We start from the raw sequence: 27,318 nt of genomic DNA on the forward strand, positions 1-27,318 counted from the left end.
TAGAAGCCACAACCTCATTCTAAGTCACAGAATGCCATAGCCACTGAGTGGATCACCATCACAAACGTGTATTCTCTATACATACGCGAAAGTGATCTGTTTCTAGCAGCGTTTCGTGGTGTGTCCGCACTGTAGAGTTGCAGTGATAGCGCTTAGACTTCAGGGGGTCTTCACAGCGCCAGTAATTATTTATGTATTCTTGTAGCGAAATCAGCCGCCCTTGCTTACCTTGCCACGTAAACAAAGACAATATTTGCAAATGTGATGCGAAGCCTCCCCTATCGTGTGAAATCAGCATTCAAAATAAAAAGTTGCAGTAACTGAAATTAAATTTTGCAAGTAATTAAAAAAGGCAGTGCAATGAAACTAAATTCCAGGAGGTTCCTATTGAAGAACAAGGCAGCCAACCCCAACAAATGTTAAAAAAGAAAAAAAAAAGCTCGGCCACGGCTTAGGCACCTAAATTTCTTATTTTAAAAACTTTCTTTTTCGGTAATTTTTAAATAGGCACTATGGCAGAGGAAAATACGGCGTCGTACAAGGTTCTACTGCTGCAACAACATCAGGCTACCATGCACGACCTGTGCTGTCTTATATTCGTATATTTATACTCCGTTTGTTCGCTCCAATTCTTGGCCAGCTCCCACGGTTGCCATTTGACATTGCCATCAATAACTGTCGAATAATATACTACCTGTTAACAACGCCATTATAGTTAGAGGAGGTTGGAGACGTCGACTGAGAGAAATTATACCCGCCGAAAATCCCCTTATTTCCCGTCCTCTTCCACCCTTTTCTTCGTTCTTCTTGGCCCGCAGCCGCGGTTGTCGGCTCGGAGTGTGTCGCTCGCTCTAAGCCGCGGAGTTGGGCGCGTCGCCTTGAATGCGGCTTCTTCGTAAATCAAGCCGCGTGTCGGCAGCGGCCAACTGGAAATAGAGGCCACCTGCGCCGCACCTGCACAAGGACCGCTCGACCCCGCGCCTTGCGACGCGGTCCGCACGTTCCAAGCAGCGGGCGCCCCCAGCAACTGACAAGGCGTCCCGACGGGGCGAGAGGAATTCGCTTCCCCCGCGACGCAGATTGTTTTCCTGCGCTCCAGTTCGCTGCGCGCCGGCCGAGGTGAGTGTGCCTTTGTGCGTTTGTGAGTGCGCATTTACCTGAGCGCGTATAGCTACCGCGAGCAGTGGGGCGCGCGCTGCGCCTAGCGCGAGACGCGCCAATTTGCATACGTGGACCACGCTTGCCGGTCGACTTTGCTAGTAATCGAGGTTTGTCCTTCCCGGAACACGCGTGCGATGCTTTGTCTGAGGGATCAGCCGGCGATTTCTGTTTCGAAGGACCCCGTATGATGGGCAGTCCTCTATAGCTAAACGTGTAGCGAGTTCTGTTCAAACATGGACGGCGAATAATGACATCTATTCGAGTCGTGCCGGGGGTGCGCATTGATCACTTCTCGCGGAAACCGGTAGAGAACCAGGGACGTATTTAGCAGAGTTTAATTGTAGCACGTTATTAACTTATTGTTGAAACGTTTAATATATGATTGTGGCCGCACAAGAGCTTCCTCCATGCACTTTTCTTTAACGTTTTGGATTCGGCCACCAATGGAAGCAGCAACAAATAGCGAAAAATGAAAGCTTTGAAGCTTTCCAGCTCCGCAAAAAAAAAATATTAGAACAGTCAATGGAAGAAGTTCTCACTTCACAATGCTCCTGTACAGCATCTTGTGTGTAATTTGAGTATGCCCAGTGACAGCTCTCGAGGCGGTAAATGATACTGTCGCTAAGCCTAACACTCCGCTTCTTAAGTGTATATAAAAACCGATTTCTACTTTAATATTTACATGACTGAGGCCATACAAATGTTACAATTCAAGAGAACCCACGTTTAATGAAATCTTGCCTGACTTAGCGATGACGTTTGGCAAGGATTAATCTGTGCAGTTCGTGATTCTCGCTGCAGGGGCGCTCCATGCTTTTAGGAACCGAGCGCCGCCTACTGTCACGTGGCGATGTTGCGTAACACTACTTGAGTCACGCTCCTTTAGGCGAGTTACGCCAGTGCTTGGTGTAATAGATTTGATAGCACGTTCTTCAAAGAGCGTGATGGCTGAAAGACGCAATGCGCGTGTATGTCTATAAATTATCAGTCCAGAGGTTTAGAAACAAGAGCCGAGCTAAAAAAAAAAAAACTTGTTTGGGGCTTTAGGAGCGTCTAGAATTGACCGATTGCATTCGCTACTACATCCGATGTTACTATTAGCCTGCGGCTGCTCTTCGGAATTATTTTGTCGTATTAACCACTTCGCGAATTCGTGCCCTGACTCCAAAACAACTGCGTGTGATCACATGAAAATTTCGAAATATGTTTTCAGGGATATCCTAGCCTAATATTAAAGGATATCCCGCCCCACCCCTATGGAAACATTCAATGACTTTCCGCATATTTTTTTTCCATCACATTTTCCGTTGTGCCACAGCTGGGCAATACTACGTAGAGCACCACAACATTGTGTGAGATGTTTTTTTTTTCTTTTTTACCAATGCCTCAAAACTGCAATTATCGTCAATATTACTAACTAAGTAAACTGCCGTGAAGATTGCCTAGCTTCATCTAATCTAACTGAATTTAATAAATTTTATTGAATTACAGATTATTAAATAATCCCATCATGGCCACAAGTTTACTTGTATCTATCCCCACTAATAATGCACTGCCGACCAACAGACCTTATTAATATTGTCTGGAGCAATGACTTGAAGACAATGGGCTCTTTGCAGATGAAGGGAACCGTATAATCCATCTGCACTCATGCGCTAGCCGAATGACATTGACACGGTTTATTTGGAAATCAAGAACACGAGGCATAAATGTTGCCGTTTTTTTTTAAGCACAATTTTCGACGTTAGCGAATGTAGCAAGAGCCCGTGGGGGTGGGGAGGGTTCGTTTCTTGCAATTGGTTGTTGGTTTGAAGCTTCTGATGCCACATACCTGAGACCATTGTGATTTCGCTCTTGCAAGTATGCCTTCGATAAGACGATGTGAACTGACCCTCTGGTATATAAAGCACAATAGGGCGAACAAAATAAGACTTTATCACGCGCAATGTCATGTTGCGCTGAGTGCATAGGTATTGCACAACGAAGTGCTTCAGCGCTGTTTGCTACCCCGTATGTCACCATCAGTGATTGATTTAGATGTTTATGAGATTTAAGTGACCTTTCATGACTTTCGCACTTGCATATATATTAGAGCCTCGTTGAGTGCATAGCTATTGCACAACGAAGGGCTTCAGTGGTGTTTGCTACCCCGTATGTCACCGTCAGTGATTGATTTACATGTTTGTGAGATTTAAGTGACCTTTCATGACTTTCGCACTTGCATATATATTAGAGCCTCGTTGAGTGCATAGCTATTGCACAACGAAGGGCTTCAGTGGTGTTTGCTACCCCGTATGTCACCGTCAGTGATTGATTTACATGTTTGTGAGATTTAAGTGACCTTTCATGACTTTAGCACTTGCATATATATTAGAGTCTCTGCTGAACAAACGCCATCTCATTTTTTTTATATTTATTACATGTGTGTGCGTAAGAAAGAATGACATCGTATGCGATGCCCGCTACTCCTTGCTTAAGCTAACAGCACAAAACAAAGATAGGCCAGCTTAAGCAAGCACACATACAATAATAATAGACAATACAAATTAAAGTAGGAACTCGCTACCGCATGTAGTTCAGGAACATTTCAAATTGACACATTTTTATTAGAACTGCTTTATTGAAGAGCCTAACAATCAACGTTTTCTTTTAAACATTGCAGTCAATGTGAAAAATAATTACAGCCCTACAGACTGTAAAGGGACAAAATTGCTTGAATATCTCTAGCTGTCACCATTATCAAGTAAACGCTAGCGTGAAATCGTGGCAATAAACGTCAAATGGTCACACAGCTGTTTTATTATGTATATGTTTAACAAATAATTGTTCACTGCGATATAAAAGCCCAGATGAAAAATCAGCAGTCTCTCTCTCTTCTCTTTCTCTCTCTCTCTCTGTGCGTGCGTGCGTGCGTGTGTCTGTGTGTGCGTGTGTGTGGCGTGTGCGCGTGTGCGTGTGTGTGTGTGTGTGTGTGTGTGTGTGTGTGTGTGTGTGTGTGTGTGTGTGTGTGTGTGTGTGTGTGTGTGTGTGTGTGTGTGTGTGTGTGTGTGTGTGTGTGTGTGTGTGTGTGTGTGTGTGTGTGTGTGTGTGTGTGTGTGTGTGTGTGTGTGTGTGTGTGTGTGTGTGTGTGTGTGTGTGCTTTTCGCGTTGTGAAAAGAATACGTTTGAACATATCAAACTAACCACGATGTTGCGACACGCCACGTGTGATACAGCCCCTCAAGTTTCCTAACTTAAAGTATAATAGCAACTTTATATTAGTGTAAATAGCCGCTTAACTGCAGCGTAGGAAAAGTAACGCTTGCGATTCACTTCTCTCGTTTTCGCCATGGCTTAGAAGGTATCTGCACGTTGCAGAATTGCTTCTAAATCTATGTCGACAAACGTAATTTCTTAGGATGATTATTTTTTCTAGCTTTCATACTACAAACATTCAGCTGAGATTAAAAAGACTTACTGCTAATGAGAACAAATAAGGTAATCGAATTTGCTTAAACGAACTGCGAGTACATGAGCGGCCGTTGTGTCTGTATGTTACCCCCGTGCGTTCAAGACCCTCTCTCCTGCTTTATGACTTTGATAGCACGTACCGCATCAAGCATTATTAAAGGGAACACCCAAATAATCGTCAAGAAGCCGCAATAATTAAACACATATGACCCGCATAAATTAAAGAAAGCTAATTGGCAGATATTGGGATGTCATATCCGAATGCACTTATCTCGACTAATCGCCGCTCAAAATCGAGTTCGGCATTCTCTCTGATATTGGTCACGACTGTATTCTTCAAACTTCCAGGAAGGGCCGTAGAACCTAGGAATCCGGCAATATTGTTGTGCCTGAGTTCTTAGCTATCAGCTCTCTCAGGTTGTTTTTTATATGATACGTAGTAATAGTAACTGAGTGCTGGCTTCTCAAATGCTGCTTCAAGTTAACTGTTTGTTTCATATACGTTGACAAACTAGCCCAGAAATTGAAATGGAAATGCTTTCCAGCAGCGTATCCACCATGGTTAAAATCCTACAATTTTGTGGAAACGCAAGGATAAAGCAGGGTGAGTAGAGCACTAGGCCGGTAAAACTAAGACGCTCAGCGCTGCTATTTCACTAAAGCAGGTAAACAAACAAGGAGTAAAAAATTCACCATCGATTACGATTTAACCCATATCGATACCCCATTCACCATCGATACCTCAATTTAAACCATATCCATATTTAAAGAAGCTCGTTAAGGCTCCCGAGGAAGCTTCTCGCGCTAATGCGCCATTCAATTTCGAATATACTTCTTTAGAATAGCAAATGGGTGATCATTTATGCAGTTCAATACTGCACTCATTAAAATTGTGTGTGCTCCCCTCAATCTTCCTATATTCGATGGTTCTATTGCACCCTTCAGCGGCGCAGTTATAGGAGACAAAATATTCGCGTGCGTTGTTGCATCTCGGCTGTAAATTCCACCCTAATTCATTTGGCCTTCAGAGCTCTACTTTGTCATTGTCACTGTCGAGAAACACAGCAACGATTTTGCCCCACGCACGGCGTAAGAGACAGTTAGAGTAATAACGATCACGTTTTACATGAGCGCTGTCAAAACATTTTGCGAGTAAAATTGATTACAGCGAGCGCACTTTACACGCTCTTTTTATGCGCATGTCTACAGCTTGCCTTCATTTGCACGCCCACTGCACTCTCCTTTGGAAGTAGTGCTACCTTCTACGGTCATTTTCAGCTGCCTGTTCGAGCCCGCAAGAAGCGTCCAATGTCTACTTCCACCAGAAACAAGCATCAGTTAGGCAGCAAAGGCATTTTATTGCAGGCCCCATAGCAATGCGCTTCGTTTCGGTCCCGTTACTGTTCCTATCTATATACGTACAAACATCACGAATACTTCACCGGCTTCCTTCGCTTTGCGGTGCATCGGCCGCAAGCAGCTTCATGGTCAGCAGCTCTTGGCTTTGTCAGCAATGATACGAGCTTACCCGTTCAGCAGGCTTTCGCCACAGCAGCTAGCGAACGTCCCTTGTGTCCGTGACGCGTTGTTGCCGTTCACGTCATTGGCAGAGCGAAATGTGAAAGCAAAACCCGACAAAATTAGAGTTGTGTGCAGCGCTTCCTTCGTCTGAATTCTTGAATGTTCCGCTAAACAAAGCACGTTCATCTTAAATAAATTGATGGGTTCTTCTAAAATCCTCTCCTCTCCCTTTCACTCCCCTGTCCCACTGACTAAGCAAGAGCTTGCGGGTTGGATTCCAAGCCACGGCAGCCGCATTTCGATGCGGATCGAAAGCAAGAACACTCGTACACCGCGCATTAGGTGCGCGTAAAGAAGCCCCAGGTTGCCAAAAAATCCGACATCCCCCACTATAGCGTGCCCCGTAATCAGATCGTTGTTTTAGCACAATTAATAGATCATAGAATAAACTAATTATTTCATTATCCCACTACTACGTGTGGTGTAGCAAAGACAATGTCTAGTTAACCTCCTTGTCTTTCATTTATTCCCTCTTTCTCAAGGGTTCTTGTGCAATTCAGTTAATGGACCAAGGTTGCGATTTAATCGAACTTAGAAAACCTTCAGTACAACGTTAATCGTACAAGCGCATCCAGTATATTCTTTGTGTTTATTTTGCTATTAATAGCCTACTATGGAGAGGTTCACATACTGCATATATCGGCTACCAAAGGTCAATATTCCTCGTCTTTTTAGTTTGTTACATCTTGCGCCTCAACATTGCTTACAGTAGTGAGCTCGTAGGGTATACGCAGATTGTGTAGCATAGAATCTTTAGCCGAACACTCTAATAACTGCACTGTGACTAGGCAGGTTCAGTGATAAGTACAGACAATTCACGCTGCAGATGAGTTCTTGACCTCCATCTCATGTCTAGCCTCCGCATGCTTCGTAGATCAAGTCCGTTAGTCAAGGGGCACAAGCAGCATGCAACCCTTAAGCATAACATATTATTAACCCAAGGTGATTGTCTCTGATGCGAATAGTCATGTGCACGAAAGAGAACTGCATGTATTCACCCATTCAAGCTGCGCAACCCGTCGAGCTATAGGCAAGAGCTCATATAACAGCTTTGGCTGTGGAATTTACAACACGGGCGCGCCAGCCACAGCACACCACTTGATATGGACATGTCCTGGCCTATCCTTACTGCGAAGAATCTGCCTTGCTGCGCTGCTGAGCTCAGTCGTCCCACTCAATGACTGGATCCTTCCAAGAGGGACCCCTCAACACCGCAAACCTATACATGACAGCTTGCTCATCTATCTTATAAGAAGCAAAACCATTGACCTAATCTAAGCACTTCACCGGAAAGACCACTGGGGTTGCCTTTTCATACATGTACAATTTTCTATTTTTTATGATTTAATAAATGTCTTTCTCTCTCTCTCTCTCTCTCGCTGTAAATTTGTGATGCTACCACGGTAGTGGATTGCGAAATACGACAGTTACGTCTGTGGTTGCGGCAAATAATTTCCTGTTGTGTTTTTCAAGTAGACTTCACGACCGTTCTGCACTGAGCGACGGGGTCTTTCTGACCTGTTGGGTGTTAGGATCTCAGGTCGATGTTAGGTCGGTGTTAACCATCCCTCTGTGACGTTAGCACCGACTAGCACGGCACTGAAAGAACATTTGTTCAGTGACAGGCAGTGAGCGACGTGGCCATGCACGATGCCAATTGTGAACGTCTGTGCGCGCTGTTGCGTGCGGAAACGCGACTACGTGCGTCCGCTTAACACACGCCCAACGCATGCGCGCTTTGGTATGAGCGCTATAGCTGTGTCCTGTCTCCCCCCATCTCTCTTTTCTTTTTTTTTTCTTTGTGGCTGTTGTTGGCAGATCATCGACATGGGAAACATGTGAAAGGCGACTTGATTTGACGCAATTATACCCCTCATTACCTCGAGCACTTCGCAGGGGTATCCTGGCTGGTCCACTTTATTGATAATTTGAAACGTTCGTGCAACGTTAAGTTTGCGACGACTAATGCCGGACTATATTATTATTTACAGTGCATTATTCGCGTTTCTTGAGGCGTTCCAAACTATTAGAGCAATGCCGTGCGGCACTTTTCCTGCAATATTTTCGGCCTGGTTGGAGTGCGCTCATTCATTTTACGTCGTGCAATGAATATGGTCAGCCCAGAGCCACGAATTCCCCTGTGGTTGTCAGGTCAAACCTTTTTGTGCCCCGATTTCAGCAAAGAAATTGTACCGAGCGGCAGTACTTTTGGGTTACGGCCGAAAAACTTCGGTCGTTCGGTCGTTCGTTCGTTTGGTGTAGATATTTTCTTTTTTTTTTTCCTTTCGGGGATTGTTTAACCTGGGCTGAAATCATAGCGCTAGCAGTTTCCCGTCCAAGTCGCAATGGAACAGGCAGCGATGCCGGCCTACATTCTGCGCTAACGAAAGTCGAGAATGCCTTATCGTAGCTCCGTGAACGGCACAAATGCCGCGTGACGCCTCGGCCAAAAGAGCAATAGCCGCAAAGCAAACAAAAAAAAAACAATAATAGAACAACCCGTTTCCGCTTGCGCACTCGGCGTCAGCCTTCCTCCGTCCATGCTTTCGCAGGCGATGGTTCGTCTGTAAGTGATGCCGTCACACAGCCTGTCACCACGCAGAGACCCTGAGACTCTCGGCTGAGAGCATGGCGGCTGTGTAGGGTTCGTGGCCGCACCGCTAGCCCCAATTTCCGAAGAGCGGCCCGTGGATGCCCGCTGGGCCTGCGCTCCCTTTCACTGCCAGCCGCAAATGTAAGTGCAAGTTGGTTGTTTCACGCGACCTCAGCTAGGTTAGACGCGCGCTGTATCGACGTATCCAAGCGGACGTCTCCGTGGTTTCCTGTCAAGATTCCACACCTTTTCCTCTGTTTCGAACCGAGTGGCGCTCACCGATTTTGCTTCTTTTTTTCTGTCACCTATAGTTGCTATATACTTCAGGACGCTTCACTGATTCTTTATGCTCTGCATACATCCTCTTCTTCTAGACTTTATTTGATTCTTCTTTTCTTCCATGTGCCGCAGGAACCGACTTCGTTGTTGTTTTGTTTGTTTTTCTTGTTTTTTTTTTTTCACTCTTTAGGATTGTATTCGCTTGAGCCAGCTAGAGAAAATAATTATATACTCTCAGTCTGAACCATACTTGAACGTGACACTGAGGCAGTCACAGCCCCTACGTTCGAGCCCCACTGACGACCATTCGTAAGCACCATCGCCCGTAAATATGGCCATGTTCGATGACTTCAATAGCCAGTTTACTGTTCACCCAACCATCCCCTTGACCAAACAGCAGTAGATTGCAGTCACTGTGCATAATTGGTGCCCCGTGACCGTGGTATTTTCGGTGTCGCGGCCGCCCCAGAGGCAAGTCGCAGGATAATTGCAAATTAAATGGTTTTTACAGTAGGCGCAAAGGCGCACCCCTCAGTTGATAAAAACCACTCTCGCAATCACAGGCAATGGCTTCGGCGGTACCACCGAGACTTCCTATTCGGTGAATAGAAAAAATCGGGAGCTTGGGTCGGTGGATAAGAGTGGATCTCAGGGTCCTTAAGCGCGCAATGCATGATCGTATTGCAAGTAATGGTGTGGTTGCCAGGTTTCACCGTGATTATTGTTTATTACTCATGTGAATAGATATAAATCCAAACCATGCATGTGCAAGCACCCATGCCATAGCAATTGTAATTTTAGTACCCGCGGGCTGTTAATGTGCTTCTCAACTTTTTAGCTTTCGGGGACGCTTTGACCCTCTCACAAGCGTTCAATGAATTTCTTGAACACACGTTTGAAAACAAAATTCATGCACAAATTAACTATGTGCTGGAGTTCTAAAAGTGGAAACCGCGTTGGCATTATTAAAGCTGCCAGATACACGTATCAGTAACTATGTTCAGAACGCACATCGAGTAGGGGAGTGATTCGTAAGAATTAACGCCGCTCAATTGTGATAGTGGACTTCATCATCATCATCAGCAGCAGCAGCCTATATTTAAGTCCACTGCAGTACGAAGGCCTCTGTTATCTCCAATTACCCCTCTATTGCGCTGGCTGATTCCAACTTCCGCCTGCAAATTTCATAACTTCATCACCCCACCTAGTTTTCTGCCGTCCTCGACTGCGCTTCCTTTCTCTTGGTATCCATTCTGTAACTCTAATGGGCTACCGCTTATCCGTTATTCATCCTACGCATTACATGGCCTGCCCAGCTCCATCTTTTCCTCTTAATGTCAAGTCGAATAGCGGCTATCCCCGTTTGCTCTCTGATCCACGCCGCTCTCTTCCTGTCTCTTAACGTTAGACCTAACATTTTTCGTTCCATCGCTCTTTGTGCGGTCCTTAGCTTGCTCTCGAGCTTCTTTTCGTTAACCTCCAAGTTCCTGCCCCATATGTTAGCACCGGTAGAATGCAATGATTGTTCACTTTTCTTTTCAACGACTCATGACTCATAACTCCTACGATAGTGACTCCTCCGCCATGACTCGTACGATAGTGGACTTATCATCAGCTAATTACACGTAATTATTGGGAACAAGAACCTTTGTTATAACGACCACGGCTCATAAGTGCTGCTCATAGCCTCAAATCACTCAGAAAGGTAACGTCAGAACCAAAAATGAGGGCAGTGGTATCAGGTTTGACTGTGCTAGTCAATGCCAGAACTCTGCTTAAGTGTCACCCGGATTTCTGGATCTTGATTAGATCAGCTTAACGCATGCGAATACCATGGCTTCTCACATGTCACATCAAAGATAGGTCACATCAACCACCTCGCCAAACTTCTTTGGCACTTCTTTTTATACATTCACGCAATAAAAAAGTGCGTCATGTATAGAATTCAAACTTGAAAAGTATCTGTAGGAGCAGGCTGCGAGCTATTACATGGTATAATAGAACGTGTCGGGTACAGATATAACAACATTCTGCTTTCACAGATGTCTTTCCTACGTCGTAAAATTCTGTCGAAGAACTGAATCTGCAAGTTTTGAAGGACCGGCGGCATCGTGGGACGCCGTTGCTTGTGCATCACATGCCATCACATGTTCTCAGAGGACATAGTTCAGGCATACTGTGGTAGTCACCGGTTATTAGAGAAGCGGAACACCTTGTTCAGCGATAAAAGGCATAAAAAAAGTTAAGTTCGGTCACCTGCATAACATTTTCTAGGTTGAAGTCACTGATCGGCCTGGAGGAAACTGAGCATTTCCTTACCAATGCAACGATATGCACAAGCGGGTGCCAAAAGTACCCGAAAAGCCATTAGTGAAGAAAAAGTAGTGCTCCAGTTAACTAGCGCGCAAGTGATAGTGATCATGCCTCATTCTCCATGCGCCATGATTGGCGTAATATTACCAAAAATGGCCTAGAAAAAATAATAAATTTCCAATAAGAGGCACGATATACAAACTATGCAACCCCTTTTCCTAAATGTACGGCGTGGACGAATGCTTGATTTCTAAATGAGTCTGCGTGAAGCGTTGAAAAGGCGCTCTTAATGTCGGGTGATTTGTGCTTTGTGAACTTCTGCAGGTCACACTTTTTCTAGCCAAGCTTCACATCGCTACCCTAAACACAGCACGCACACATTCTGGACATCTTTTCATAAGCTCCTACTCTCCCGCTCATATCGCATTCACCAAGAAGCTCTCGATCACGAGCCAACTTTTTGTTTTGCCCTTCTAAACACGCTTTTCCTTTCCGCCGGTCTCAGCACCTTGTCAGGAGTGTTTGACCGATCGATAAATGCTAACTCGCAGCTGCGTTGCATACCGGAGCGTGAACACGCCTGCATGCACAGAGACACACAACGTATGTTCGAGATGCGCAAGTGTGCTCACTATACGCCACCAAATTACCGGCATCAATCAACAACGATTCCTACTCTCGCTTTGTGCCCATCTGGAATCTCGCACTTGTGTGATCTGCCGCCGAAAGTGCATTCGTGTGATAATACATTCAATAGCTCTTTTGACATTCAGCATGATCTTAAGTAGCGTTAACTCGACGAAGCGCAAGAACGATGACGGGAGACAAACACCAAGCGCTACAGACGCATTTGAAATTCGATTGCAGCGCTGCTACTTCCTGCCACGATGACAAGCCACGCGTCGTGAGCGAGGCGGCTTGCGGGCGTTCTTCGCGGCACACGGACGACGACGCCTTCGCTGACCGGAATTCAGCGTCGTACGACTTGTCCTCGCAGCTTGCATCACCCGCTAAAGTGTGGCCGACGCCGTTCGGCCCGCCGCGTGCGCGCTTATGACAGCCGCGGTGCGCTGAGGGGTGGAGCTGGCCGCTTCTCCTGCCGTGTGTGCCAAGCTTCGGGCATTGCTGCCGTACGACGAGGAGGTTACGATGGGTCAAGTGCTCCAGAAGGTTCACGGCTCAAAGGAGCCCAAGGTGTCGTGTTTTCGACGCAAGAAGCTCCTGTGCGAGTTCAACACTTTCTACGGTAAGATCGTTGCTTTTTTTCTGTACATATATATATGTACATATATATATATATATATATATATATATGTGAAAGATGAGGAGAGACATCACTTCGCGGTTACCTTTGGTTTATTTACCTAATAGTTTGTCGGTCCACCGACCGACACTGTTGGGTAAATAAACCAAAGATAACCGCGAAGTTATGCTTCGAAACTTTCAAATGCGCTTGGCCCATTGAAAAATCCAGTTACTATATATATATATATATATATATATATATATATATATATATATATATATATATATATATATATGGGCAATACGTTCATCAACACATCATTTCCTGCACCGCACTTCTCACTTTTCAGTAGCCAGCGAGTATCGGTGGTGATCCAAAAGTAGTCAATTTAAGGGTAATTCTATATTTGATGTGTAGATATCGGGATCACTAAACTTGTCCAAAGTTCATAAACTTTGAATGCCTTAACAGTCAATATCTTCGACAAGAATATTGATTATTATTTGTAGTAGTATTAGAATTAGTAGCAGTAGTACTAATGTTCGCCAATATTAGGCATTCTATTTGTTTCCTTTCGTTTAGTATGTTCAGAGGGTATGCATGTCAGTTGTATGTCTGTTGCCTGTAAAATAAGCCCGTGCTACTCAGCTTTTTTTTTTCTTTTTTTGTCGTTGGCTTCGTAAATATATCTAATAGAAAGTGCGTCTCATTTTTTCATTTACTGTGCTGGAGCAGTAAATAATACGTCAATACGAAAACCACAAGGCAGCTTAATTCTGCTCACTTGAATAAGTAATGATTAATTGATTGATTCATCATTGATTCATTCTTTCATTCATTCAAAATTTGGTTTACCAAAGCAACGTTCGCGAGTAGCGCCAATAAACAGCTCTTGTATTGCCAAGCACCCTTGCGTGAAGGAAGGCGTGATTGGTTGAGTGAAAAACTCGCGGGATAATAGCAGAAGTGCAAAATTTGTACAATATGTTCATTTGACCCGCATACTTTGACAAAGCGTGCGGGCAATGTAGTTACCATTCTAATTTGTGTCCACTTGTGCTGTGCTTACAGATGTAACATTGATGTTATTTTGCGCATATTTGACGCTTTGCATAGTTCGTGTATTCACAGTGCGTGTCATCCTATTATTCATTCGAAATTTGTGGTAGCATGTGAATGTCGTGTGGTAAAACTCATACCTTTCGGCGCACCATCGATGTATAAAAACTTGTTTCCGTCTAGACTATCCTTTTGTCTGTTTTGTGCAGCACATAATAAGAAATTATTATCTCTATGATACCGGGAACACTATAGTAAAGATAGGTATGTGCGCAACCATTGCTACTTCTGTATTTTTTTTAACAAATAGACCTTCCCTCCGGGAGTAGGGGCTCGCCTATAATTCGGTCTGATTCATTGACAAAAGAGCCACGGCGGGGCACTTGGTCTCGGGACAGGAGTCATTCCTTATTGCTCAATGTCGCTTCTACCCGAAGACGCAACTGGCATACAAGAAAAGCTGCCGTTGGGAGCTTTCGTTGTTGTCTATTCTCTATTATTTTTTTTTACCGAGCTGCCACTGATGCTGCTTCAGCGCCTAGGTCATATGCAGCTTGAGCACTCTTAGCTACAGTGACCTCTCGCGAGATATTCGACCAGATTACCAAAACATCCTCCTAACAACTCTCACGCCATAAGTTAAAGGGAACGCCGAAGGTGCGTGGCAATTGGGTTATTACGCATGTCTCTATTCTATCATTTTTATGCGAACAATTTCGCATTATTTATTCCATGACGCACCTAGAGTATAGCTCCAACATGGTTGCCGAGAATACAGCGTGCCATTGCGGCCGTGATAAATTAGTGTGTCGAAATGTAGTGACACAAAATACGACTTCGAACGAGACAGACGTTCTCAGCAAGGTGGAAACTTGAAGTGAATAATGGTGGTCCAACAAGGGATGTCTCACATTGGAGCCAACATTTTGACAAGATAACTTGTCTCACACGAGTCCCCTCGTCTAACCGTAGGCTCCACTTTGAGACATCCGGTGTGGGACCACTGTTGATAACATGTACATTCGAAGCATGCTACGCTAACGTTGGGAATCCAGGCATACGTATACGGCAACATTTTTTATAGGTAATCGCACTAAATATGATACAAGTGAGTCCCGTTTTCTTTTTTCTTTTTTTTGCGCTGTTTGCTAACACACACACAACGATCAGTGCGTTTGCCACTCGCTTGTCCAGTTTTTTGCACTGTTCCTTCCGAATATCTTGTAAGTGTTCTGCTATCTTCTAGGAATCGATGTCTTGTTGAGAAAAAAATGCCATCAAAAACCGTTTTGCTGGTTAGAAATGTTTGATTTGTAATGTAATTGTAATTTCTTGCACATGCTCATCCGCGCTGGGTTCTACCAATTAGTTCAGAACTCAGAGCGTACAAGTGGTCGTTCTTGTATAATGATCGGGCAAACTGGCTTCTTTTCAGACCTTAACAAGGACGGCGTCATAACCATTGACGATTTCAACCAAGCAAGGCTGGTACGTCATAACTTATAACCTGTACGACTAATTTTGCACAAGTGCCTATTTTACCTTAAAGGAGAGAAGTTCAAAACAAGACCTTTGTCCTGGCCCCTATGTCACAGTACGAGTTGGGTTGATCTACAAGGTCTATAGCACAAGTTCTAAGACGCATCACATAAACCATATCACGACGTTTTCATGTTAACGGGGCTAACAACACTTTGCTTTCCAAACTCAAGAACTTGATCAAGCACTGCTCTTGCGCTAGTAAAAACCAACCTTCCTTAATTAACTGGCAGAATGGTTCAAAAACTGAAGACGTTAGCAGAATTTGCAGAGAGACAGAGGGGGGGGGGGGGGGGGGGGATATCCAGTCAAGAGTCCGGACCCTACGCTTGACGCTGCGCCGTGCTCCCTGATGGGCTGCAGAATTAAGCGTCTCTTCCTTATGCATAGTTTGCACACGCGTCACTTCCGCACCGGTCCGCGAGCCTGTCCGCCATCTTTAGGCACCTGCGCGCCTGCGGAAGCGTGCTGGAGCAGGCTGAACGCGCTGACGCGTTGTTGATCCGAAGTTCGATCTCGCGTCGTGATCATGTCGATCTGCGCGATTTTCGGTTGCCGCACAAGAAGTACCACTGCCGCGAAGCCGAGCTACGTAGAACCGGGCGTAGGTCTGCACCAAAAGTAATAACATGGCAGTGCGCACGCACAAGAATGCCGTCGGAAAAACGTCGGTGCCTGTGGCTTTCCCGAATAAATCGGAAGGACCTGAACAACGTGCGTGTCGTCACTTTGTTTCGGGCGAGTATATAACACGCCAAAACACGGCACATCACGCATGATCGTAAAAGGGCGGCAGCTAAAGCCCCCGTACTGGTTGGTGACCGCCTGCTCGCACACGCATGGTCGCTTTTACCGCTCTGAAAAATGCCCGTGTACTTGTGTTGTAGTGCACGTGAAAGAACTCCGGGTGGTCAAAATTATCCCGGAACCCTCCACTGCCGCGCGTTTCATATTTCTATCGTGATTTTAGCATGGAAAACCCCAATTTTGTTTTTTTAACGGCCTGCAAACTGCTTCGCATCGTCGTTTCTTGGTATGTGTGCTTCGCTTAGCCATATGCTAAGCAATATTTGAATGCCTGCATGCTTTCAATACAATGGGCTACTTATATTTAACGCATAAAATTCACGTGCACGGGCATGCACCGAACTGTAAACCACAACTCGCAGAAAGAAGCGAACAGGCGTTTTGAAGCTTCGGGAAAAAGTGCATAAAGGTGAACCTTTGTGACAAGAAAGCTGTCCCTGAATGGAACAAAAGCACAAAAAATACCGAGATAGTTTTCTCTGCCGCGCGCCAAGGAACATATGCTTTCATTGACTCACCTCGCCGAGGACGATGGTAAGACCCGACGACGGGCGCTTCGCTGCAGCCTTCCTCACCCAACCACTCGTGAAGTAATTGTGCGCCTTCAGCGATTTGTAAGCCTTTATTTCGTTCAGCGTGACGTAGCTCGTGAACGGGACAAGATAATTAATAATATCCACGTACGTCGTGGCCGGGAGCACCTCGGGGTCTGAACTGGTATCCACGCCAACGTGCAGCTAGTATGGGTCCACGCCGTCGCACATTCCGACCTTTTCTTTGTTGCGAGCCCGCGTCGGCCCTACAAGCTCGTCCATGTAGGAAGGGCAAAATTCAGGGCTCCTGACTTTTGCCATCGCAAAGCTTTCACGAGAGCAAACATGCGGCGCTGACACGTAAAAGCGAACGCCGAATACAAACGCAGCGGGCCAGCGGCTAGTAGCGAGGTGCCTAGCGATGGCGGTCGGTCGGGGCAGGCGGCGGATATGACGTCCCGTGCAAACTATGTATTCATAATAAACACCAGTAGTACCCTACGCTGGGGGAAGGGATAAGGGGAAGAGAAAGAAGGGAGAGAGAGAGAGAGCAGGGGGTATGGAGACGTGCACGGACCGTATACTACAGAGTCAAAGGCGCTCGTACAAGCCAGACGCTCTCAGAAAGCACAAAAGTGCCTTCACTGCCTTCTGAGCCGATGATGGGTGGGGACGGTGTCAGAACGTGTTTATTGCTCTTTATTGTCATCTCCACCCAAGACCAAGCACTTCTGAAAATCGGCTTTCTCGTCTGTTCGTTTTCCTTTTTTTTTTATAACTGGGCTTCTCTGATGAGAATAAGGTCACAGTCTAGAGCGAGTGAACCACGGCGAGCTTTCGCACAAGCCGCGTTGCGCTTACGACTTATGGTGCCATCTGTGAACGGTTCAGGAAAGCCGAGGCGCGCGGGAGAAAACAAAACGATGGCACAGGCAACTGACGAGACAGTCGAGAGGGAAGAAATTCTTTCCTAGGTCTCCGTCTCTTCTTCATGTTTCGTAGCAATTTTGCCTGACTTGACGCATGGCATCTGAGATCGGGCGGCACATGCTGTCTTCGCACACTGCCCGATCTCGGGGACCATGCTTAAAGCAAACTTTCCTCCTACCATGGGCTAAGAAAAGTAGCAGTGTAATTATTTCCTCTTTAACAACGCGAAAGAGCCTCGGACAAAGCGCTACAACTCGAATAGGTTGAGCAAGACTCGAGCTACTGAAATGTGTCCTAGAGTACGTAGACGCAGCGTCATTACTTGGTTACTTGAGTGGTATACCTCTAAAAAATTACGCTCCGATTGCGCTCACTTATGTAAGTGCTAACATGACTCAAGATTGGCAAGCGGGCTGGTGGTTATGTTGTCTGTCACGTTGTCAGAATAAGGCTGCTATCAATTATTCATGAAGTCTTGGTGTTCATGTGGCTCTGTGAATCTTGACACATATGCTTCCATGAATTCAAGGGATTGTTCGAACGAAAAACAGCCGGCATTTATTTTTTTTTTTTGCCTTACGTTTATTGTTCATGGAGCTACCTTCCCAAAATATTCATGGGAAAATGACTGCGAATCCTTTAGAGCTCCGTTTGAACCTGATTCCCGAAATTATAACAAGCACTCTTCCTTTAGAGCAAGCATTTTCTCCTGCTAGACAAAAGTTCAACTTGACAAAAATGACAACCTAAACATAAAATAAAAGAAACATGTGCAAAAGACATTCCCTCTCATAGAAGCACGAGGGACCCATGGAGCACCGCTTATGAGCAGCAGCTTCCGCCGTAGAAATGTGTCCCTGCGGTTGAGTAATATATAGCGTTTCAACGTTACACGACAGATGAAGAGATTATAGCTGGAAGTAGGTTGGAATGCAATGCAATTTTTCATAGGTTGACGTTCTAAAATAGTTTGCCTCGACCTAAATGCGTCAATTTTATATGTTGCGCTGTGCGAGTGTCCGAGACTTGCACAGTGCCACATATGAAAGTATCGTATTTAGGTCTGATAAGTTTCATGCTTACCTGCGCGTGTCAAGCCCATGTTCAATCATTTCCTGAATGTGTAGTATGTGAGTGTGGTTTCCTGTACGTAATGTCCTCTCAACTGTATGTGAACTGTTCTAAAGGGGTTGCACATCGAATGTATTGCAGCACAATTCAGGTTTATTAGGCTGCATTTGACACACTCAATTAGCGTCATACGTTCGTTCTCCCAAGCTTGTCAAGATCGATCTAAAAAGTTTTTGACTTGAAGCAATGCTAAAAGGCAGTTGCTGCTGGTTGTTACTTTGTGGCTTCGATTCTCTTAAAATATTTGCATTAAAAAACGCTTTACAAGGAGAATCAACTGAGACAGCCGATATTTCGACTTATATGTACACCCCTCATAGAAAGGGCCTCGAATAACACATCCTAGGAGGGAGTATGCATCTATGCGACGTTCGCATATGGTTGCTTTCAAATGAAACTTCAATCCGGAAGAGAGAAATGCGCAACAACCTCAAAACAATAAATTACCATCTACGTTAGCTAAATATTCAAACAATAACTTATTTCGCAACTGCTACGTACGCATAAAGTATACCTCAGATAAGCACAATACGTTATTTCCGTCCACAAACGTAGACTTCGCGGCCTACGCTCGTACGTTCGTAGATCCTAACATGCTCTATAACAATAATTGCTCGCATGAAAATAAGATAAATACTTAGTTTGTCACTTTTCAAATACCGTTAATATCTAAGACAGGTGCACCACGTACCCGAAACAGTTCAATCCCCCAATTTATGCAAGAAGCTAGATAATATTTTAACTGCTCATGAATAAACTGGAACTGCCTGCGGAGCACTAAGCTTTTCGAATAATATTGAAGTGCTTGTCAACTAAATGCCGAGAGACTTCTGACGCAATGTTAATGAAGGGCCCTGACAGTACAAATTGAGCGTAGAACGCGGGTACACAAACGCGTAACGCGTTTGAGTCTTCAAGACGCTGGCTCCTTCTCTTAGTAAAATGTTATGGCATTGATTTTAAGTGCACATTTATATGAAATTATGTAAAACGCAGTCAGCCTGTGGATCAACATAGAGAAGTCATTGCCCTGCAGGGTATATGTACTTTACCTCAGTTAATCTTAGTAAGCAGAATGGACCTAACCTTAAATACTGCCGACTTTCACTTAGGTTGCCAGCTCTGTGTATTTATCTATTTGCGCTCTAGTTTTTAGAGGTTCACGTGATCAAAGAGCTTCAAATGACATTAGTAGAGAAAATAAAGCTTTTTTTCTTCTCAAGCCTAGACATATTATCCAAGGAAGTCGTCCTGCGTGTATCAAAGGATGCCCTACTCCTGTCTAACTGGCGCGATCTTTTTATTTTAAGCACATCTGCAGGCTGAATGGCTGGAAGGAGGGCTGTCCAAAGTACGACAAGACAAAGGAGCTCTTCGATGAAATATGGACGCTGCTTAGACAAGATGCTGACTGCGACTCAGACGAAAGGATCACCTCTGAAGAATGGGTAGGCTAACTGAAGATAACCTCGTCCTAAAAGTAGAGCGAGCCATCAGAAACCAGGAAATCGTTGAACACACACACACACACACACACACACACACACACACACACACACACACACACACACACACACACACACACACACACCTATATATATATATATATATATATATATATATATATATATATATATATATCACAAATTCATTTTGGACGTTTTGACCACGGACCGGCCTTGCAGTCATGATAAAGGCATAATGTCGAAAATCGGTTTTTCAACGTTGATTTCTTCAAATAACTATATTGTTGCCGAACACGACAGAAGTTCAAAGGAAGAGGAAAACTTGAAATGGTGAGGAATAGTCGAACAAAGAATGTTGCTTTAAGCCAGCGTTGCTATATATATCAAGAGAAATCTATGCTGTTATAGGGTCACACTTAACAAAATCGAGCCTCTTGGCTTCCTAGAATATATATATATATATATATATATATATATAGAGAGAGAGAGAGAGAGAGAGAAAACGGTGGCTTACAGCAACATTCTTTGTTCGACTATTCCTCATATCATTTCAAGTTTTCATCTTCCTTTGAACTTTGAATATGAATATTTGACCATAGAATGTGCCAGCTATCCCAAAAGTTTTAGCTACGAAAAACAACGAAAAAGAAAATAAAAGTAACGAAAAAAGAAGACTGTCAGCAGTCTATACGAAATAAGAAAAAAATAACAAAGCAAGTTAGTAGATCGCAGAGGAACTTGATGACAAAAAAAATTATAAGAGTAAAATAACAGTACAAGCATGAACAAGTCATGGGAACAAGAAAACTATAAATTCGCATAAAATACTGTTGACAGAAAAGTCCACAAGACACTGTTCACGAGAAACTCCCGTAGATCCTTAAGAGCTAACATCGACTGTTTGTTGCGCACGACCAGAGTTCAAGCACTTTTTGCACACAGAAAGGGCGCCTACCTAAAAATGTTCTGACAACTGCGAAGGATATCTCGCTGCATGTGATGTTGATGAATGTTAAGGTGGCCGTATACTTGCATAATAGTATAATGCCATGTGCGCTGCTATAACCGGATAACATAGGTCACATTTCTCGTATATGAAATTCAAGAATTCTGGCATTCTATGCTTGACGTCAAACAACACCGATTCCTGTAAATAAGACCTTTCCATAAAGTTTGCATGTCGCTGTCAGATATGCGAGTAAATTGTAATGTGATATGTTAGCTTTGATTGTTTTAAACGTTTTATAACGTACAATTTGTCTAATTCTAAATGTATACCTATTACAAACGCTGAGATACAGAGCCATAAACCTGTCCTCTATAAGTGTAACATTTTTTTAGTATTTCTCAATACATGCATATTTAGCGGATGGCGAAACACAACGGCAAAGCTTGCAGCGTCCACGTATGGTCATTCTCCTTTCAGAATGCTGGATCAGTCAGACTCGCAGCGGCCACCAACAATTCAATCTGATTCCATGTGATTCGTGTAAGCCGACCGTAAAGAAATAATATGGAAGGCAGTTCCCCCTTAAAGAGCCACAGGAGCTTGTTTTATGCAAAATAGCAGTATGATCCTCCTGAAAAATTTATGTCGCGAAATCATTAGTGTCCAGTTATGTGCATCTGAAAGGCTAATGTTAGTTTGGAATGCTTAATGCTTACAGCGCTTCCGTGGCAATGAGCTTTATTTGGAGTAGCCTCCCACTTTCTTAATGCAGTAAACAGCTTCCTAGCAGAGGCACTTACACCAAAGAACGTGTTATACATTCTGAGAAACTTCCAGTAATGCCAAGTAAATGCATACTTGCTCTTGTTTTACTGAATTTTGTACGCTTAGGACATATAGTAGGTCCATGTACATAAGCGGTCTACGCATGGATTTAAGTCTGTGTCATTGCCCAGCTTTTGACGCTCAACGACGGATACTTCAAACTCAACTCAGCATGTTAGATAGCAGAGTGCTGTCAGAGGAAAAGATTCTGGGACCATGGCCTACGCATTCCTGCATGCGAAAGGCCACAAAAGCTTTTCTTCAGTTCTTGAAGGAGACTGGACTATATGAGCGCTTGTGACAGTGGATCTTCCTCTGCGACTGACTGTGTGAATAACTGACTATTTATGTGTTTTTTCTTTTTAACACGAAGGTGTTTTATGCCGGGGTCCACCAAGACTTCACTGACGTATTTCCGTCACGGAAATACGTCACACGAACATACACGAACATAATACAAAGAAAGAAACCAGAAGAAAAAGTTCCACAAACATGCAAAATTTGGAAATCGAACCCACGACCTCTCGGTCCGCGACGATAGGTTGCCGAGCGTTTAACCCATTGCGCCACAAACGCATTTGCAGAGAGCTACACAGACGCGCCTTATATATCTAACACTCCTCCGTGTACCCGCGCTCTTGCTCGGGGCGGTGCCGCCGCCTACGAGCAGAAAAGAGAAGTACTGCATTATGACACTAACGCGCACCGACAGTGAACGCTTCGGTGGTCTCAGCACTACGACGCCTCGATGCCAGCATTCGAAGGGACGCTGGCATCAAGAAGCACTACCAACGCCACCTAGGTGGCGTTCACCGTACTCAGCACAGCGGAGCGTGGCCTCCGCAATTAGCTCTGAAAATGTTTCTGAAGTTGATCGCGGAGGCTGCAATTACGACGCGCTGTACGCGCTGATTTGACTCGGTGACGATTCAGTTACGTGCTTTGTCTTGCGCGTTGTATTAGTGTGTCAGTTACGTGCTTCGTCTTTCGCGTTGTGCTAGCGTGTGCAGCGTAGTGCAGCTTCCATATGCACGACGGTTGCTCATGGTCATCGACGTTGGTAGTCGTGATGGAGGAGACGTGCCACCAGGCGTCAGCGTGGGTGCATCAGCGCCTAAGGGCGCTTTAGCCACAAAACACCAATAGACATTATATATCAATGTGCAATAAACATTACACTACTTCTGTGAAGACACGTTTCACTTTCGTGTTCTATACCGATTCCTACATAAGAGGGATCAACCACATTTTTTTTTCGTATTCTCGCTCCTTATCTATTTTTCCCCTTTCCCTCTCCCCAAGCGTAGGGTAGCCAACCGGGCACGTCCTTGGTTAACCTCCCTACCTTTCCCTTCTCGTTTCTCTCTCTCTCTCTCTAAGTCATATACGCAAAGGCAAGTTCTACCGACGTGTAACATATAATGCCTTAAATAAGTATACATTTAAGGTTACAGGAAAAAATACACACAATTCCATTAGATAAGAAAAAAAACAAGCGGTCACTAAGTATTATTTTAGGACAAGCTTGATGATGTATTTTACCATGAAGTATTACCGAAACCATCATTTTTTTCTTTAACTCTCTCAGCAATTTGGCCATTATGGACGCCTTTCTTACTGTTTTAGTTTTTATTAGTTAATACAATTAGCACGAGTTAAGTCGTAGGCTCGGTTTGAGCAGTGAATTAAATTTTATGCGTAAGTGTCAAAGGACCCATAAATGAGTGAAACTACCACCCCCACAAAAGAATCTCAGTAACGAAGAACAGGTTATATGGAGAAAGCTGCAAACCTATACATATAACAACTGGCACATTCTCCAATAAAATTCATCCCAAAAGATATGCTGACACATTCCCATGGTGCGGGGCCACGGCATCCGTAGATCACATCTCATGGGCATGCACGGCATATACACAAAAGACGAACACAGAAATTACGGAGCATACACAATGAGAGGCGGTGCTGTCCAGTTCACAGGAAGAGGTCCAAAGGGCCATCATTCGACAAACAAGACGGTGCGCGGAAGCCAGTGTCTAGGGGTACCATCCATCGAGCATTTCATTCACCAATTAAGTTCTTCTTCTTCTTCATCGATACCTACATAAGACAAAGCCTTAATTACGCATCGCCAACTTACCCAGATATTTTCTTTTTTTATCCTAAAGTATAATCAAGTTTCCCACCATTTTGACGTTATACCAGTTATGGCCCCAGTAACGCCTTTAATATCCTGCGCTCGTTCCTTCCTTCGTGCGTTGTTTCATTTCTAACTATCAATGTCACGTTTCATGTCATTTGAATACCAGATTTCAATTCTTGTTGTCATATGTGATTATAAAATGCACTTTGTGATTTCTCTCTTTATCAAAAGGCAACCTTTATTCGCATGCTCCTTTCACATTTCTTTTGTACAGACACTTTCTCTTAGTTCGAAGAATTCGAGGGATTGTATGTTGACAGACACCCTTTGCAGTATGGGGCCGTCTTAGATACCTATATCACCTTATGACCCGACATCTATTTTTTTAGTTTTACCTATATAAGTTTTTCAGCACAAGAATGAACTGTTCTGTGCCATAAGACAATGTTTAATAACTGTGATTGCTGTAGCGTTACTCTCCCTTCGAGGCCCAATAGGAATCGCCGAGTATAATAAAGCAACACTCGTCTTCACGACTAGTATCTGTTTTTCTTTGGAGGTAATCTGTTTGTCTCCCCTTCTAGATAAAGCTTTGGGAACGCCGCACAAAGCTAGAAAGCCAGGACCAGGAGGAAGGTGCACCGAAATGGCTTGTTGCTTACCTGTGGTTCCGCTTTAACATGTACGACAGGACAGGTGAGCGACGCTCTGCTGTCAAGTGTCCGATAATGTTTACGTGTAGTTTTCTTTTGGTCTGTTCATTAGAGTTTTGAAAAGAGTGCTGCAAGCAAGTTTGGGACCTTACTCCGAGCCACTTGCCTTGTCTTGTACAGCTACCGAGGAAAAGTTCGATCGAGATTTTCATGAACTCGAGTCTGACCTGAGGTTACCTTAGCGTGCAGCCGAAAAATCTAAGCATGCATGCTATGCTTGTTTGCATGACGTGCCAGACCATGCCTACAGCCACTTGTGTGTGTGAGCGTGCGTGCGCGCGCGCGCGCGCGTGTGTGTGTGTGTGTGTGTGTGTGTGTGTGTGTGTGTGTGTGTGTGTGTGTGTGTGTGTGTGTGTGTGTGTGTGTGTGTGTGTGTGTGTGTGTGTGTGTGTGTGTGTGTGTGTGTGTGTGTGTGTGTGTGTGTGTGTGTGTGTGTGTGTGTGTGTGTGTGTGTGTGTGTGTGAGAGAGAGAGAGATAGAGAGAGAGAAAGAGATTCCCTAATATCCTCATTTATGTCACTCTCTTCTCTTTCAGGGGATGGCGTAATAGACTGCGACGAGTTTAGCTACGTACTGGAGGACTTTGGTATACCTCAGAGGCAGTCCAGACAATGTTACCTAATTATGACTGAGGTTCGTTCTTTCCTTTTAAAACATATGCTTTTTTGTACTTCTCTAATAAAACCAGATCATATTTATTGTAACGTAATTACTGGGAGGAATTGCTAGAGGCAACGAGTGTTCAGAATGGTGTTTTTTTTTCAGATCATTTTCTCTTAACATTATATTAATTTTATAGCTCTTTTCTGTGTACAATGTTTTTGTGTGCAGAAAAAAGATACGTTTACAAATAATATTTCACAATGTTAATGCTTGAACTCCTAAAATGTGTGCACCTTATTCGAGCACTTGTGTGTTATTATGCTAGCACAAGGAAACATGTTTTGGTTGCTTAATGTTCTCTGCAAGTGCATGCCACATAATATAGTTATACTTACTGAAAAGTTATGTTTGACTATAATCTCACACGCCGTTCTTGTGCTGATTGGTAGGGTTGTGTAATGATTTAAAAACCTAATGACCATGTTGGTCAAGTTTTCTTTTGTATCAGTCATTTATCACTTGCCATGACTAATCAATTCTGCGGAAATCTCACGGTAGGGAAGTTTTATGTCATCCACCTGCACTGCAGCGCGAATCTACATAGGAAACCCACATGGTTTTCCCTGTGGGTTTCCTTATGAGAAACCCGCCTGGGTTTTCTCTTTAACCTAGTGCTGCAGTCCCGATGGATACTCACGTTTCCCCTTTCATTTCTCATCACTTTAAGTGCCAGCAGACCTTCCAGCTCACGTTTCTGCAACACTTTCTGTTGTTTAGAACGACACAAGGAAGTTGGACTACAACTACTTCTGCGAGCTTGCTGAAGAGTACCTGACTTCAGAAGACGAGTGCGCCCTCGGTAACTTCATCACAGGAAGGCTCGATTTCCGCCATTGACTCTAGTTACGTCTCAGTGCCCATTCGCACGCTGGTTTGGTGCCTTCGAATGTCGACGAGGCTGCGTAGTTCAGCGTGACCCTGGACAGCGACGTGCAGTATTATTCTCCCCGCTCGCCGTGCGCAAGCTTCGTGCACCTTCAGGTGCATCAATGTATTTATCACTTCGTCTACCACCGGACGTGTTGTGGTCTCTCACTTTACGCCGCAGAAAAACGACGCCTCCATGTTTTATAAGAAAATAAATGCTCTATAGGCCCTGTATATGGCTGAGTTAACGTTTCTGGTGCCTTGCTTTTTTATTACAAGCAAGAGGCCGAGTAGCGACATTGCGCACAGAAAGGACATCGCATTCAAAGTCTGAATCCTGTATTATATTCTTTTGCAGCATTTGCTGGAAGAGAGGCTAAATGTCACTGCCGAACCTTGACTGGCATTTTTGAATTGAGTGGGGTTTTTATTGAGCACTCGCATCTGGTGTTAAAAAGACGTAAAAGTGGCATAAACAGCATGCCTTCACTTACGAGGAACCACTTGCCATTCCGAAAAACTGACAACTATGCCACGTACCAATGTGTAAATGTATAGCGACAGTAGCTGAGTCGTGAGGTATCAGAAATATAAAAGTGCAAGTTGTCCTTACTTTTTTTATTTGTTGTAAAAATAATGAGGATATATATTTGAAATGCGCCGTCAAAAGCATTCCGGATATGGAATACGATTACACCATGTCGTCCTGTATGCCAGTGTCCTCGCAGACGCGTACGCATTCGCGCAGTGTTCTAAATCTGTTCGCGTTTCCACCACAACCTCCATACACAAATCTTCTGCACTTGCCGAACAAATGGTCGTAGAAGTAGAGCACATAATGGCCGTAGCAGTTTCCCGAATTGGGGGGCAGAGAGCAGAGCCTTCGCCTCCTTTGGGCACTGGTTACTGCAACGAAGGACCAGGGTAAGGGAGCGTGATTCTCGTATAGATAAACAAATACGGGAAAAAGAACGCCGACACGTGCTCATCAAGACTACCGATTTGATGTTATGTCAAATAAGCAAAGTGGATGCTACCACACAAAGCGTAACGTGTATCAGCACATTTAA

At 44.3% G+C, this 27,318-nt stretch overlaps 1 protein-coding gene across 2 annotated transcripts; it reads left to right on the top strand.

Moving 5' to 3' along the window:
* The first annotated feature begins 937 nt into the window (after positions 1-937).
* On the top strand, positions 938-26,494 carry LOC119455723 (calexcitin-1). Of its 2 annotated transcripts, none has more exons than XM_037717149.2 (7): positions 938-1,119; positions 12,245-12,623; positions 15,118-15,170; positions 19,933-20,070; positions 24,590-24,701; positions 25,254-25,351; positions 26,099-26,494. In XM_037717149.2, the coding sequence occupies exons 2-7, from the start codon at positions 12,527-12,529 to the stop codon at positions 26,216-26,218; spliced, it is 618 nt and encodes a 205-aa protein (XP_037573077.1). In that variant the 5' UTR covers positions 938-1,119; positions 12,245-12,526; the 3' UTR covers positions 26,219-26,494. The 2 variants fall into 2 exon arrangements, with proteins under 2 accessions (XP_037573077.1, XP_037573078.1); XM_037717150.2 differs by lacking the exon at positions 938-1,119 and adding an exon at positions 8,803-8,926.
* The last annotated feature ends 824 nt before the right edge of the window (positions 26,495-27,318 follow it).

Source organism: Dermacentor silvarum, chromosome 6 (assembly GCF_013339745.2).
Source record: "Dermacentor silvarum isolate Dsil-2018 chromosome 6, BIME_Dsil_1.4, whole genome shotgun sequence".
Classification (NCBI taxonomy): Eukaryota; Metazoa; Arthropoda; class Arachnida; order Ixodida; family Ixodidae; genus Dermacentor; species Dermacentor silvarum.